This window comes from Molothrus aeneus, chromosome 5, assembly GCF_037042795.1.
Source record: "Molothrus aeneus isolate 106 chromosome 5, BPBGC_Maene_1.0, whole genome shotgun sequence".
Lineage (NCBI taxonomy): Eukaryota > Metazoa > Chordata > Aves > Passeriformes > Icteridae > Molothrus > Molothrus aeneus.
The window spans coordinates 19,732,028-19,748,446 of NC_089650.1; the positions used below are offsets into that span (position 1 = coordinate 19,732,028).

General features: G+C 46.3%; 1 protein-coding gene across 3 annotated transcripts in view; it reads left to right on the forward strand.

The window, feature by feature from the left end:
* The window catches only part of GTPBP1 (GTP binding protein 1), a 19,051-nt gene continuing 2,632 nt past the window's right edge, over positions 1 to 16,419 (forward strand). The window contains exons 1-12 of one of the 3 annotated variants that reach the window (XM_066550501.1): positions 1 to 195; positions 5,365 to 5,476; positions 7,695 to 7,875; positions 8,940 to 9,288; positions 9,725 to 9,848; positions 11,791 to 11,905; positions 12,362 to 12,506; positions 12,649 to 12,831; positions 13,631 to 13,766; positions 14,326 to 14,504; positions 15,005 to 15,202; positions 16,320 to 16,361. In XM_066550501.1, the coding sequence (XP_066406598.1) occupies positions 1 to 195; positions 5,365 to 5,476; positions 7,695 to 7,875; positions 8,940 to 9,288; positions 9,725 to 9,848; positions 11,791 to 11,905; positions 12,362 to 12,506; positions 12,649 to 12,831; positions 13,631 to 13,766; positions 14,326 to 14,504; positions 15,005 to 15,202; positions 16,320 to 16,361 (1,959 nt within the window). Of the gene's footprint in view, positions 196 to 4,623; positions 5,477 to 7,694; positions 7,876 to 8,939; positions 9,289 to 9,724; positions 9,849 to 11,790; positions 11,906 to 12,361; positions 12,507 to 12,648; positions 12,832 to 13,630; positions 13,767 to 14,325; positions 14,505 to 15,004; positions 15,203 to 16,319; positions 16,362 to 16,419 lie in introns of those variants that run through there. The other 2 variants (XM_066550502.1, XM_066550504.1) reach the window with 2 other exon arrangements.

A 16,419-nucleotide genomic window follows, 5' to 3' on the forward strand; every position in this document is an offset into this window, starting at 1 on the left:
ATGGCGGCGGCGGAGCGGAGCAGATCCCCGGTTCCCGGGGGGTCCCCGGTGCCGGCCTGTATGTTCGCCCCGGAGCCCGGCTCCCCGGGCGGCCGGCCTCGCGTGGCGGCGGCCGCCTGTCCTCTCCGCGCAGCCTTCGACGGCGAGGACGGCGAGGCGCTCAACGGCGAGCCCGAGATCGACCTCACCAGTAAGGTAGGCCCGGCGGGGGGGCGGGCGGCGGCGAGCGCCATCACCCCGCCAGGCCCCCGCCGCTCTCCTCCTTGCCGGTCGGCCGTGAGCGGGGGGGCTGCCCCCGAGCCTGACCGCTCCCCTGCACCCCTCGCAGGAGAGCGGGAGCCCGCCTGCCTCCGCCGGGACGGGAGGCTCCCCTGAGCGCTCCGCCGGCCCCAGCATCACCTGGGCGGGCGGCAGAGCCAGAGGTGCCGTGTGGAGGCGGTCGGGAGAGGCGCAGCAAAGTTGTCCCGTACCCCGGCCGGGACTGGACGGGGCTGGCAGGCTGCTCCGCCCTGCGCCTTCCCCGCCTGGGCTGCTCGGGGGGAACGCCAGCCCGCAGCCGGTGTAGCAGCCTCAGGAAGCGCAGGGTTTGGAGCTGTCAGCTGCTGCAACGTCCCGCTGACGTTTGCTCTCCGCGCTGGGTCTCTGTAGTTATCTCTGCTGCCAGTTGTACTAGTTCCTGGGACTTTCTCCACAATCTTAAAAGGAGGTCAGAGCTTGTAACTTTTGAGCGCAAGAGCCCAGCGACAAGGATGCTTTGATCTTGCAAACAGGGTTAAGTCAACGCAGAAAAGGCTTGTTCACCTTTTGCAGCTCCTTTCTAGAATCCCAGTGACAAAACTGTGTGGTGGTCTTATTTCTGTCAGAACCATTCTCGCTTCCATCCTGCAGGAAGGTACATTGTAGTAATATGTGTGTGCCAGAGCCTGCCACAGACTTAATTGCCTTCTGTCACTGTCTTCTATTTTTTTTCCCAGTTGGCTGATCTCTTTAACTGTATGCCTTTTGCTGCCACAGGTTTGGTGTACTGTGGTGCTATCTCCCACTCTAAAGTCTCCTGAAAACTTCATTTGATCCACTTGTAATTATGTGATCCAGAAGTCAGCATAGCTGTTATTTCCTCCTAGTTTTCTGTCATGCCTCCTCTTCATGCTTCCAGCTTAAGTTGTTCCAGAGTCCTGGACTTTCTTGCCCTCTATGCACAGAGAAGGAAAGAGGAATTGTGTCTGTGGACATGGAAACCTTTTTCTTTTTAATGGCTATTTTACAGTATGGTACTGTATTAAAACAAATGTTACAAAGATGTCTTGTAAGATAGTAAAGAACAGAAATCAAACCTGTAGTATCTATTGATCGTGCCTTAATGAGCTGGACAAGATTTTTATACAGGATGCCAATATTGATCTGTGCTTTGTCTTGGACGTGATTGCTGTGGAAGAGAGCCAAGGAGGATGCCAAGGACTGCATCATTGATTCTTGACAGCCAGGAACCTGACCAAAACTCCAGCAAAGAGAGAAGAGTGCTTTTCTCCCACAAACTCCCATTTGTGGTGTCAGTCTGTCTTCCATTCCTAGAAATCTGGAGGTGCTGTGGAAGTCGTAGGTAAGCATTTTTTTGACCTTTATTAGAATTTACTTTTCCAGACAGCACTGTGCATCTGCTGTCTTTTCCCTGGACTTTTCATTCATCCCCACCTTGGATGAGAGCTGAAACTGTGAACTCTGCTCCATCTTTCTGAGTTAATCTACCACTGTGTGCTCAAAACAGCAATCCCATATGGTGAGAATGCAGTAGCTAACCTGACTGCCCCCCCAAGTCTTTTCTGTCCTCCCAGTTGAATTGTTCCACTCCAGTCCCTACTTAAAACGGGGACTCCCACTGCAATCAGTTTGTTTGATAGTTGCTAGTTCTGTCCTGGTCCTTCTGACCTACCTCTGGCTGTGTTAATACTTTTCCCTGGTCCTTTCCCTGTGTGTAAGGTGAACTCTTTTTAGAGAGGAACACTTTGGGATTCTGTTATCAAGTGCACCTTGTCAGCTGGTCAGGGGAACAGTTCTATTCATCAGCACAAATTCATTACCATGTTGATCTTAATGGATGTTTGTTTTTCCTTCAGTGCCAGCACACTGCAACAGCAATCAACTTTCAGGTCAAAAACCATAGCACACAAGGCTATTAGTGAGGCTGATACTTACTTTAGATCTACATTGACAACAGAACATAATGGCACCTGAACAATGTATGACTACAGGGCATAGAAAACAAAATATGACACTACAGAAGGTGCCTTTCCCCCAGCTCCTCGATGGCTGATGATGGCTTTCCAGCTGTGCAAAATGACAGGCTCCCTTTTTCCAGTAAAGGGCAGCACTGTGTACCAAACATAGGGTTTGCCCCTAATACTTACAGTTTGTCTGCCTCATGGAGGCAGGCAAAGCCACCTCTCCCCAGAGACTGGGAAGGGATTTGAGAGATGGCATTTCGACCTTGTGAGATGTTTCCTTCTGCTGTCTTAAGAATAAAACAATAACTGGTTGTCACTTTTTTGCCCTATAGGAAACCATGAGGTTGCTAGACTTGCATGGCTCCTACTGATAACTGCTCAGTGCCTGACAAAGTGGAAAGAACAAAAGTGGACATTTTTGACTTTGTGAAAGCCTCTTCAAAACATGCATTCATAGTGCAGGCATGGAGGGGTTGCTCAGAGGTGAAAAGCAATAAAAAAGCAGAGGAACCAAAATGGAGGGCTTCTCTTCAACCAAGGAGATGACCAAGGACAGGCTCTCTCCATCCAGGAAGCTAAAGAGATCTTCAAAACAGCACATCATGTGTTGCAGTGACCCAGGAAACCACACAGCTGGCTGGGGCTGTGACTGCAGAAATAGTTGTCAGAAATGCTGAGTGTCATTGGAAGGTGTGATCCATGAAAGCTCCTGTTTTATGTCCAGATACTTCTCTTGGTGTCCTACTGTGTCATACAAGCTGTTGACTTCATGGGCTGCAGAGTAAACTTTGGAGGCAGTCTGCTGCTGGAACACCCTTCAAGAGCCTGTGCATGGCAGTGAAAGCAGCAGTGTGGGGGAACAGTGTTGTGGGCTGATATCAGTGAGCCTGTGCTGTTTGAGGCCCCCAGCCCTCCTGCCTGGCTGAGGAAAGGGTACAATGAGCTGCTGTGTGCCTTGGTACTTGCTACAGCACCCTGCCTGCTCACACTGCTGAAGCACTTGGACTCAGAAGAACAAAGCTGGTGATGAGACTTGAAGAAACTGAAGTTAGTTTGCCCTGCTCTGGTGGCCCCAGCTATTTTATTGATCTTTGTGTGTGTTACAGCCTGTTTAATAGATCTTTCTGAGTCTCTGGCTTGTGCTAGTGCACTGGCCTAAAGAGTGAGATTGTCTGCTGTGCATCCAGGTATTCCTGAAAGTACTTGCAGGGCAAAATGAGCCCTACACATCAAAACCCAGCCTTCCCTTCCTGCCCAGATTGAGCCTCTCAACAGTTGCTGATTTCTCTCTCAGTGCATTTACATCCAGTGGTTTCCCTCAAGAAGAAAATGAAACTAAAAGGAAAACAGAACTGAAAGAAAATTTAATAAAAGCAAAACTCATTCTTTTATAGCATGAAATAGAAAGACTGTGACCTTGCTGAGCAGAGTGCTTTGGTACACTTTGCAGACCACGCCAAGTAGTTGAAAGGCTTAGGTAGGGCATGTGTCCAAAAGGGGCACGTGAAGGTGATTGTATCTCTTGTAGCTGTCTGGCTCTTGCAGACACATGCCTGCTGTCTGGGACCCTTAACATCTGTGGAAAAAGTTGCTTTGGCAGCCTTAAACCTTCTAACCAGCACCTGCTGTCTGTGCTTCTGTCTCCAAGCATCATCACTATGGTTTTGGAAATCTGCTTCAACATTATTTGTGAGGGGTTGGGTTCCTTCACATTCTAGATTTCCAAAAAGGCCTTCATCAAGGGTGTAATAGCGGTGGTAAAGGCAGTTTCTCCTTGAAAACACATTGTGTTAACTCTGCTAAGCAAGTCAGGCTGTTTTGGGGCACATTAGGCAGACTTGAGGATGTTATTGTCAACTGCTCTAAACCATATGTTTTAGGCAAACATCTAATTTAGCACAGCTTTCAGTCTCAGTGCATAGTGAAGGGAAGTGCTTCTTTCTGGGTGTGATTTTTGGGACGTGTATGTAGGGACAGCTGTGGATGTCACTGAGTGTTGGCACAGGTATGCCTACCCTTAGGGCTCTTGGTGGGTGTCAGCCTTTAATAACTTACTAAAAGTGCCTTTTTCACAGAAATCTGTATCAATTGCTACAGCTATCAGGCTACTGCCCTGGGATGCTCAGCCAGCAACAGATTTGTAACCATGGAGGCAGCCAGAGAGCAGGTAGAGTGGCTGATGGAGAGGTCTCCTTGGTCTGTCACTGCCATGCCACCATTGTGGCTGCTCTGTGCAAGTGTCCTCTGCTGTACTGTGTGAGCAGTGCAGGTTTCTGCCAGAAATGGTGCTGTTCCATTCTAGGAAAAATCATTCCTGAAGCATTCTCTTGTCCTCATTTCCTGCTTTGTTTCTGTTTTATTTTTTCATTCCCTTGATGTTCCTGCAGGGAAGGGCAAAGGAAGTTTGATTATTGCAATAGCTGCAGTCAAAGTTTGTTGGTAGCACAGCTGCTGGCCTACAAAACTGCAGCTCTCCACTGCTGAAACCTGCAGATGTGCTCATACAAATTGCTTTTGCATGTCTGCCCCTCAGCACCGTTGTGTAAAGTACCTAAAATTTGAAAATAATGCTTATTTGTGTTCTCTTCTTTCCTTCTGCCCCCTCAGAAAACAGAAGGGGACATCAAATATGTGAAAGACTTAAAAGATGCCCTGGATTTTGGTGCCCAAGTATTATCTGCAGTGAGGTCTGGTTGACTTTCTCTGGCTGTCCAGTCATGCTTCAGGGGAGCAGCAGCACTCTTTGCAGCAGAGATTGTGGTACCCAGCTAAGGAATTTCTGTGGAGAAAATATCTGCTCCCCTTTCTGTTTTCCTTGAATGAAAACATATTGGAGTGTTCACTTAAATGTGGCTTTTAAACACTGGTTACATCAAAATGAGATGCTTGGTATTCTTACTTGCTTTGAAGTGTATTTTCCTGCATAAATGAACTCTGAGCTCAGACAAACAACCTTATGCAGTCTCACAAGGAAGTAGCCGTCAGCAAAACTGGTTTAAAAAACAAAACCAAACCACCACAAAGTGGTCCTGGGAAAAGAGTCCTTATCTTTCAATAAAGCACATAGATTGATTGTAACTGAAGCTGGTTTTGAAATTGTTAGCCTGACATCTGCAAATAGGTATTCTTTTTTTTATTCCAGCTGGTGATGGTGAGTCCAACTTCAGAGCAGTATGACAGTTTGCTCCAGCAGATGTCAGAGAGGATTGATGAGGGATGTGGGGAGACCATCTATGTCATTGGACAAGGATCAGGTGAGTATAGCTTCCTCAGCAAAACAACAAAAAATTATTAAAATTATAAGAAAAACATGGTTCATCTAACTAGACTGCTGCTAAAGTTAATGCTTACTTTTCCAGAATGACTTGAAAATGTTCATAAAATATAGCAGAATATGTGGGACAGATTATTTTGTTTTATCCCTGCCGACAACTGTCTCATGTAGTGGAGCTAAATATATTTTTTTTATAAAATCATGCAAGTTCTTTTTTGGAAATAATGCACATCTTGTCTGAGCACACCAGGAAAAGACAAAGAATCTAAAATTATAACAACAGCTTTAGTACAGGTGTCTACAATGTCTGTGAAGGTCTTGTTCTGTCTGATTTTGTTCACTGCTCTGTTGGAAATAACATATTTTTACCCCACAGGAATTTATGATAGATACTTCACATAGCCAAAATATATGCTGCTGACTTTCTGTGGTAGTATGTGTCTGCTATGGAGGGAAAGGTTTTCCTTTGCTCAGCATGAGACCTTTACTGTCACATTAATTTGCGTGTGACTGCAGTCATTTGTCTTTGCAGATTTTAGCAGTTAGCATGGATTACATTTCTGTTCTTTTTGACAATTCGAGTATTTGCATCTGATGCTGGTAAAGGGCAAAGCATGCCCTTGCTTTGAAATAGAAATTTCTGAATATCAAATAAATGTCTATGGTTATCATAAGGCAAAAGACATGTTTCAAGAACACTGGATATCTACTGAATATGAAGTTGTCATGATCAGACATTTGCTGTGTTTGAGGAGGAGTATGAAACCATGCCAGGATTGGCTGAAATAATGGAGAGAGGTAGCTGTGTAACCCCAGAACTGTGTGATTTTTGGGTTTTCTTGGAGTTTTGTGAAGCAGCCAACATAGAGGAGAAGCCAGAATTAGATGGCCAGTGTTCATGCAGCCAGGGATTATTCTCTTCCCTCCAAGCAAGCTTCCCACATGTAGACTATATCCTTGGTGTTTGGGATAAGCACATCTGCAGTGGAGATCTAGCTAGTCAGGCTAGTACCTGCTTTCTTTTCTAGGATACCTTGTGAGAGTGTTAGCTGGCAGTTGTTGCAGTGATTCACTTAGAAATAGGCGTTTGTTTCTTAAAACATGCGGTTAAACTTCTGACTTCATTTTGGGTTGCAGTGTAGTAGAGGAAGATGGGGATATTTTCAACAGAGAAAGGATCTCGGTATCCCTACCACTGTCACTCCTTCTCATTCCCTTTTAGCATGTGTGATTTTGATCATCCCAGATACCCAACTCAGCTGACTGAGAAGCAATTGAAGACTGCCATAGGAAGATTATTAGTTCAGCAGTAGTGACCTTTCCCTTTCTCCCCTGGGTTTTGCTATCTCCTGTCCCCTACTTCTCGTTCCCCTTCTATAATCCAAGGCTTGTTTTAGTTTTCCTCAGTCTCAGCCAGGTTGGAAATTGCCCAGTAACTCAGCTAGTTTCAGAGCTGGGCAGTAATTAAAATGCTGATAAGTTCATGCAAACTGCAGTTCCTGCTTACCAGCCAATGAGTCAGCCATGCATGTGAACATGTACACATGGCAATAACTTTGGTCATCCGGGTGCAGTGTGGCTCTCCACCTTTGTTTGTTGTTTTGTGGGCTTTTTTTACCCACAGAGGAGATTCTGGGGTCAAATCTGTGCACCTTCACAGCACCTGGATTGGGAAAGAGATAGTGATGGCCTTGACCCTGTCTAGATAGTTGCCACTGGCATGCTCTGTCAGCTCTTTGGCTTGGGTGAGCTGCTCAGAGGAAGCAGTGCCACATTTACTGGCTAATTGTGGTGATGCTTGACTCAGAGCTTTCCTTTTGTTAATGCTTTACCTCTTCTTGCAATGTGAGAGGAGATACTTTATCTGACTGAAGGACACAAAGTACCTTCAGTCGGTGAAGTAAGGGAATTAGACAGAAATGTGTTTTTGTTGCCAATTCCTACATATTTGCTTGTAAAGATTGTGAAGAAAGCTCCTCTAGATTAAAGATGGTGGTTTTCTAGTGTCTTTTAGGACTTAGAGTGAAGACCATCCCTTTTTATTTTGGGCCAAGGGTGTTTATTCTGTGTACATGGCTGACACCTCCGGTCCACATATAAATCCCGATGGGTATGAAGGTCGCAGGCAGGATGACAATGCTCTGCCTGTTGCAAGGTGGTGCTCACTGCCTGCCTTTGTCTCCCCCACACCACACCAGATGGGACTGAGTACGGGCTGAGCGAGGCAGACATGGAGGCGTCCTATGCCACGTTGAAGAGCATGGCAGAGCAGATCGAGGCAGACGTGATCCTCCTGAGGGAGCACCAGGAGGCCGGGGGCAAGGTGCGCGACTACCTGGTTCGGAAACGTGTGGGTGACAACGACTTCCTGGAGGTCAGGTGAGGAGCCGGGTGGAGACAGGGTTAGTCAGCAACTCAGCTGCATTTTTACCCTGTGAACAGTGCGTGCTGCTGAGCCAGCAACGCCGCTTCAGGTCTGGGTGTTGGAGCTACCCAACAAAGGGAGTCGAGCTTGACCACTCCTTGCTGATGAAATTGCCTTTTTGTTGTTGTTGCTGTCTCTTTCGTGAGCAAACTGTTGGTGGAAATTTGCCTGTGTTCAGCAGAGGGCTGGGTGACAGCTGGCTGGCTCTCTGGGTGACAACCTCACAGCTGGGGGCATCTTTTAGTATGCTGGGTTGCCAGAGGACGTGTGCACGTGTGGCTGGTATGTATGTGTATATATGCACACTGCTGGAACACAATACTTTTGACAAAGGATTAAGTTTGTTGCTAGGCTGTGATGATCCAAGTCACATTTTAATGGACTATACTATCTTTATGTAACATGACTTGAGAGTCTGCCCAGACCTAGATGGAGAGGATTTCCAACATTTGCCAACAGCCATAATAGCCACATTGATCAAAGAAGGAGCTTGCTGTAGGACATGGCTTTCTCCTAAAATATTTCACTTTTTTTTTTAGCTTATCCTTTTCTGGGAACAACGATTTTAATTTTTTTGTGCTCTTCTTAGCGGTTGGTGCTGTTGCAACATAAGAAATGTGAGAAAGGCAGAGGTGTTCTATACCAAGTTGGGATTTAGTTTTCCTTTTGAATTGCCACACTGTTTATGTTGGATTGCAGAGACAAAGAGTTGGAATAGAGACTCTGTGTGGCATCAAGCAATGTCACATTCAGTTGACTATGTTATGGACACCCGTGACAGTGTTTCCACAATCTTCCACATCTCAGTCCCCAGAGTCTGGGATCTCTGCTGTTAGTTAATAACTGTAAAAGAATCTCTGCTCTGCTTGTGAGGCTCTAACGTTTTTTAATCCCTGTTTGAAGGATGGGGAGCAAAAGCCAGTTATTTGCAGGAGCAGTGATGTTTGGGTTTTTTGGCTCACTTGTTCATTTGTTCAGGTACCATATTTTATCAGGCTCCTTCTCCTTTCCCCTGCAGGGTAGCAGTAGTTGGCAATGTGGACGCAGGGAAGAGCACCTTGCTGGGTGTCTTGACTCACGGCGAGTTAGACAACGGCCGGGGCTTTGCTCGGCAGAAGCTCTTCCGCCACAAGCACGAGATCGAGTCAGGCCGCACCAGCAGCGTGGGCAACGACATTCTGGGCTTCGACAGCGAGGGCAATGTGGTGAACAAACCTGACAGCCACGGTGGCAGCTTGGAATGGACAAAGATCTGTGAGAAATCCACCAAGGTCATTACTTTCATTGACCTGGCTGGTCACGAAAAATACCTGAAAACCACCGTCTTTGGCATGACCGGCCACTTGCCTGACTTCTGCATGCTTATGGTAGGTAGCAAGAAAGATGGACCATAGCAGCTGGAGTGGGGCTGTTCACAGCTTTAACAGTCTCGACTTCTTTCCTGTTGCAAAGTGTCTGTGGGTTTTGGAGGGAGGCAGCATCTCACAGGAAAGCAGAAGCCTCTGTGGCTATCTGTCCTGTACTGTGAGGCAAGTGCCCCAGAAATGTCAGTCCCAGACAGGCCCAAGGTTTGTGATTCTTGAAAATGGAAAGATTTCTGAATTTGAAAACTGAGGAGAAATGAGTCAGTCCTCTGCCAGTGTCCAGCAACATCTGAGATGAGCTGAGTCTGGTCATATGGCCCCAGTGGCGCATCTATAACTTAACCACAGTCTACTGCATGTCTGACACAAGGCCTTCTTGGTAATCCAGCTTACTGCAGCAGGAACGTTGACTTCCCTGTATTTTATATCCCTGGTGTAGGTTGGGAGTAATGCTGGGATTGTTGGAATGACCAAGGAGCACTTAGGCCTGGCGCTTGCACTTAACGTTCCTGTCTTTGTTGTGGTGACCAAGATTGACATGTGCCCTGCCAATATCCTGCAAGGTGAGTCTTACAGGCTCTCTCCAGGCCTGTTTCTTACCTTTGTGTGTTGCTGTCCTCTGCTTGGGTTCAGCAACTACTGATGGAAGAGAGCTGCTTAATCTGGTTCTGACTGCATTCTAAACACCTTCCAGAAATCTATCCTTTTCCCTTGCTCATTTTGCAGGTGGTTGACTTACACTCACCATGTCAAACTTACCCACTCTGGGGACTCAGCTTAGCAGCCCAAAAGTGTTTGCTACAAGGTTTTGCTTAATTGAGCTCTAAGAAAAGCAGCATACAGTTGGGGTTTGGGCTTTGCTTTCTCTCTGGATATTTAAACCTGGAGGGAAAGTCTGGAAGTTCTTTTGAAAGCTGCTTTCCTCCCTGCCCACAGTTTGAATATGATCTTAAGCTGTGATCGCGCTTGATCTCCCCCTGCTGTTGGTGAAGGGGCAGCTGCTTGTTACCTCCTGCTCACCTGGGCACTTCTCAGGTATCCTGGCATAACTACAGCAGCTCCTTCCTCTTGTCTGAACAGCCAACTAACACTTAATAAATCATGGTTTAAAGCAGCTACATATGCAGGCTGTGGTAGCAGGATGGGAGGCAGGACTAGACACAAGCAGGGATGGCAATAAGTAGCTTGGGCTAGTGATTTTTTTCTCAGCAGAATTAAAAAAGTAACTCTAACCCCAGCAGTATCCCATTAACCCATGCATGATGCTTTTTGTGGGCTGTGACCTATTCTCACTTTTAAAATTCTCTTTAAGCATTTCTCATGCCTTCAGAAACATGCTGTGGTTAATTGGAGCAATGGGTTTTTTTGATAATCAGTCCTAAGAATCAGAGAAGTGAATGCTCCTGGTACTATCTGTAGTTCAGTGTATTATAAAAATCCTAAATATGTTTCAGGCAAATAGATGCATGTGATCAGAAGATAATCTGTTTATCTCTATAATAGATGTTTGGCAAAAGAAATGTAAGGCCTGACCATAAGATAATAACTGGGAAGCAAGGAGAACCTTTGGCTCAGCATGAGGAGAGAAGAGCTGCTATTGGGAGAAGCTACTCCTATGACATGCTCTGTTTAAAGTAAATAGACTCAAGATTTGACTCAAGTATGTCTGTGAAGAGCAGATGGCCTGATTAGATGTTTGTGTTTCTATATCCAAAACATTACTTTCCCATAGGCAATCATTTGTTTACAAAAACCCATCTAATTGGATGACAATTGTAGAACATAAATGGTTTGCTCTTTTAAGCCCTTAGTACTTTTTTTTCTGTTTTTTCTTTATTTATTGTCAGGCACTTTGTAGGAGGTTGATACTAGTGCATCAGGTAATGCCCCTGCAGGCTGCTGGATATGAGGCTTAGAAAATAAGTTAAAAAGAGGCAAAAGCTGAAAATTTGGAGCCACGAGATTTGTCCCAAAACACTAATTTCTGAATGTGGTCCACCCACATTGTCCTAATCTGTGATGATAATCTTTACCTCTTTCATGCTTCTCCAGCCTCCTATGGCAAGTTGACTCCCAGGGAAAATGTATTGAGGTTTGTTTGGTCAAAATTGATTTGCAATTAGCATATTCTCAAATATTTCTGTTACTGAGTCGTGATTTTCAATTAATACACTGTGAAAAATCCTTTCTAGAAAGAGGAAATACCTTGTAACTGCTTAAAGCTACTAATAGACAGCTACAAAATGTCTACTTCACAGCACTGCAAACTTGTCTGTCTGTTCATGTGTGGCGTCGCTTGGCAGCGGGCTAGCTGGCATGAAATAGAGGATGGAATGGCTCCTAAGTCCTGCCTGGGCTGCAGCAAACTCACAGTCTCACCTTTAGCCATCTTCTCCTGTCTTATCTGTGGCCAGAGCACCTGTCTCCCTGTGGGGAGAGACCCCACAAAGGTGATTTGTAAAGAGGGGAGATGCTGCCCTAACAATATTCATTTCACCCTTTAAGAAACCCTGAAGCTGTTACAGCGACTGCTGAAGTCCCCAGGGTGCAGGAAGATTCCCGTGCTGGTTCAGAGCAAGGATGATGTCATTGTAACAGCCTCCAACTTCAGCTCAGAGAGGTAACTGGAGTAGAGGAGAATGATTCTCTTTCAATCCTATGTGGAGACTGGGTGAGGAGATTCAGAGAATGCCATTGTCTAGATGTGTGAAGGTTGCATTTGCCATGTGGAGTGTGTTCATAAGAGTGTGTTGATTTTGAGGTTGACCTGCTTGTGTTCCCCTCTCTGAGGCAGAAATGAGAGGCTGCTTCTGGGCAGTCTGCAGAAGACAGCAGGGCATTTGGCTTCCTTCAGTCCTTTCTTCAGAACCTTACACCTTTTCCCAAATGTCTTTGGAAGGCAGAGGCAGTGTTGCAGGTTTTCAAACATGGGGTGTTGTGCATCTGACTGCTTGCCAGGCTCTCCCTTCCTAGCACAGAATATTGAATTAGTCCCAAGATTTTGGATGTCTCCCTACATGTGGAAAGCCAGGTAGGAAAGTGAACTAACTCCATTTTCATCAATTTTCCTTTACAGGATGTGCCCAATTTTCCAGATTTCAAATGTTACTGGGGAGAATCTAGATTTGCTGAAGATGTTTCTTAATCTCTTGTCTCCACGGACCAGTTACAGGGAAGAAGAGCCAGCAGAATTCCAGATAGATGATACTTACTCTGTCCCGGTAAGGATCCTGGTGTTTGGAAGAATATTGTGTTCCCTTTTTTAGGCTGAAGCAGGTATCTTCTCTAGAGAGGAGAGTTCTAGAGCTCTTCTGCTGGCCTGGTAGAGTAGCCACAATTACTTTTTTTTCTTTTTTGGCATAGGGTGTAGGAACAGTTGTCTCTGGGACGACGCTGAGAGGCCTAATCAAGCTAAATGACACCCTGCTGCTGGGGCCAGATCCCCTTGGCAACTTCCTCCCTATTGCTGTCAAGTCCATCCACCGCAAGAGGATGCCCGTCAAGGAGGTGCGGGGAGGCCAGACTGCCTCCTTTGCCTTGAAGAAGGTGAGGTGATCCCCTCCAGACCCCCAGAGCAGGAACTGTCCTCCTAATTTTAGACTGTTCTAGAAGATCAGCTGCAGTAAGGCTGTTTCTGCAAACATCAGCTGCCTCATGTTGCAGTGGAATGGAATCCCATTAGAACCTCTGTGGTTCCACATCCTGGTTTTTCCTCTTAGCAGCTGCCAGGGGATAGCAATGCCACTAGATAATGATGTTGGAGATATCTAAGAAAGTGGAGGAATTGCAAGAAAAGCCTCCTTTTGTTCTGGAACTGCATTAGTCGCCTGCACAGTGTATTTACACTACTCCACTTGGCTTGTAGGGTCAACTGCATGATTTGGGATTTAAAAATCAGCAAAATTTGATATGACTCCTCTTGCAAAAGGTTTCTGTCAATCTTCACTGATTTTAAGGGGATATAGTTTAACCTACACCATACTTCATGTGATCAGGCTTACAATGTTATATTAACAAACATCATGATTTATGAGAGATTTCCTTGGATAATTTGCAACCAGGATGTATGTTTTGCTTTTCAAGGATCAATGAGGTAAATGTGTCAAGTGTCCAGCATTTCCAGTACTCTAAAGCTTCCTTTAAACTTCAGCTGAATTTGATTTTTGCAACCTTTACATGATATCCAATACACAACATACAGTTCTGCAGCTCTTGCTTTGCCTTTTACTGGGCATGAGGTAGTATCTGTGAAATCCCTTAGGATTCTGCTGGATGCAGTCAGCCAGAGCGGCAGATTTCTTCCCCAGAGAATCATGCTAAGCTTTTTTGTGTCTCTGCTTTTCAGATCAAGCGTTCTTCCATCCGGAAAGGCATGGTAATGGTGTCACCCCGCCTGAATCCACAAGCGTCGTGGGAGTTTGAAGCAGAGATTCTGGTGCTCCATCACCCCACCACCATCAGCCCACGATACCAGGCCATGGGTACGTGTGTCAGTTTTGGATTGTCTTTGTTTCCCAGTGGTAGCATTTTGTATCTGATCTAGCCTAAGACAATTTTGCTCCTGATGTCTCTGCCAACCTGAATATATGCTGTAGTTCCTGGTTTTGCCTTTCCCAGCATTGTAGAAGTGAGAGGGAAGGGAGCTTACAGAGGAGAGTGGGGTGGCTATAAGGTAAAAAGGAGATGTGTGCTCTCAAATGTATCTGGAGCCTACCTGTGCTGTATCTCCATGGTGCAAAGATTCTTCACTTTCAAATGCTGATGGAAAGTGCTGATGGAAGTGCTGATGCTCATTTTGGGTCCTGTCCTCCAGCCCAGCTCCTTGGTGTGTAGGATTCTGTTGAGGGTGCTTCAGGAAAGGCAGGATTTGAAAGCAGCTGTTCTAGCTGATGTGCATGTTCTTTTTGGGGATGGAACAAAGGCAGCTGCATGACCCATACAGTCTTTGCTGTAGGGTGAGGAGCTGCCTCAGATGTGTCTCTGAAGCACGTTCCACTAATGGGCCTGGCTGCTGAAAGCCTGCGTGCTTTACATTCACAGTGCATTGTGGCAGCATCCGTCAGACAGCCACGATTCTCAGCATGGACAAGGACTGCCTGCGCACAGGGGACAAGGCCACCGTGCACTTCCGCTTCATCAAAACCCCAGAGTATTTACACATAGACCAGCGGCTCGTCTTCCGGGAAGGCCGCACCAAAGCCGTGGGTACCATCACTAAGGTAAGGGCTCCCACGTCCCACCTGCTTCTGCCCATTAGTGACTTCTTGCACTCAGAAGCCAGCAGGAGAATCCAGATAGCTCTGGAAGATTGAGGGAAGAGGTTGTTCTTCAACCACAAGCATCAGGCCTGACATGGGTCGAGGATGACTGATGTGCTTTGTCGTGTGGTGGGTCTTTAGCTGGTGTGAATGAGGGAAGGTAAAGGGAGAGGCTGGGCCATATGCTGCTGATTCTTAAGGCTCAGTCTCTTTCTGACATCTTGTAGCTGCTCCATTTGAGTTATGTTGTGGAGGTTAGAGTGTCACCTCAGCCAAGTGGCCCTTTCCAAGGGTGGAAGATCAGTGGTCTAGGTTTCTTTGAATAGCTGCTGCTGCTGCATCCTTCTCTTTGTGGTTATTTTTACAAATTCTCCAGAGGCTTTTTGTTAAAAAGCAGCATTGAACCTTGCCAGATCATCCTGGCTATTTTAATGCTGAGTTTGGCGATTTGCAATATGCAGCTACTCCAGACCACCAATAACTCACCAATGAACTCCAAGCCACAGCAGATCAAGATGCAGTCAACAAAGAAGGGAGCTGTTACGAAACGAGAGGATGGTGTTCCCGCTGCTGGGATGGCAGCTGGAGGCCCAGCAGCTGTGGATGAGGCCCCCTCAACAGCTGCAGCACCACTAACACCTACTGCCCTGCAACCATTGGTAAGTGAGGAAAATACCATCTCTGTCTTAGCTGTTTATGTCATGGTTTCATCTGTTGGAGGAAGGGTGCTCTAAAGCAGAACTATTATCCCCTCATACCTCGAACTCACCTTGCCACGGGAACAAATAGAAATATAAATAGTCTCACAGCAGGAATCATAATTCTCTGATGTCTGGATGATTCCATGGCTGACCTTCCAGCAGACAGCAGCTCAGGGTACTGGGACAATTCAGGTTGGACCTCAGAAAGTGTCTAGTCTAACCTCCTGCTCTAAATAGGATTAGCTGTGAGGTCAGACCAGGTTGCTCAGGGTTTTATCCAGTCATGTCTTAAAAACCTCCCAAGGAGGAAGACTGTACAACGTCCCTTGGCAGTGTGTTTCACTGCTTTCACTGCTTTGCATGTGCACAGTGAAGAGGTGTCTCTATATACCCAGTAGCTGAACTAATGAAACACATAACAACCAGTCACAGAACAAGTCTTCGATGTCTGAATGAGAGGTAGAATATCCCTACACTAGAGAAATTACAACCTAAGTATTAGATACAGGTCATCTGCCCTGTTGAAAAATAAGGATGGGGACATCCAAGAAGAAGGAAAGGCTTTAAATTTCTCTTTAGAGAAATTTATCCAGGTTGTTTTGTTGGTTAGAACTTCAGTTCAGCTTGTCCCTGGAGGATACCTAGTCTTTTACCTGGCCTGAAAGGAATGGAAACTCAATTCTCACTGCAGGCCTACTGATCAGCTTTATTACTGATAGAAGACAGGTCCTTTCCTTGGAGGGTACTTCCTCAGGAAGTGAAGGGTTCAGGAACCCACTCTGTCAAGTGACAGGGTGTTCCCCTTCTTAATTCTAGCTAGATTAGTTGCCATGGTCAAATCTCACCCTCTTGAGCCAGACTGCTCATCAAAGGGGGCCCCTAGCAGGGGTTCTCTCCCTCTGCATATGCCTGGGGCTTCACACCAGTCCTCACCTTATCCTTGTCTTTCTGTGGTGTCACTGTGGTTTTAAGTAGTGGTCCCAGCTTGCTCTTTGTTTCATCCCTCCCCCTGAGACTCTGAGTTGCTTTTGTTCTTGCTTATGTCTTCCTCTCTCTCCTTGCTGCGTCCCCTCAGCCTGCCCTGGATGAAGAGCCCCACAGCCGTGAGGGCAATAAGGTATTTGGCTGCTCAGAGAGAAACAGTGGGTTTCCTGAGGTTGGGAAAAGTCAGGTAG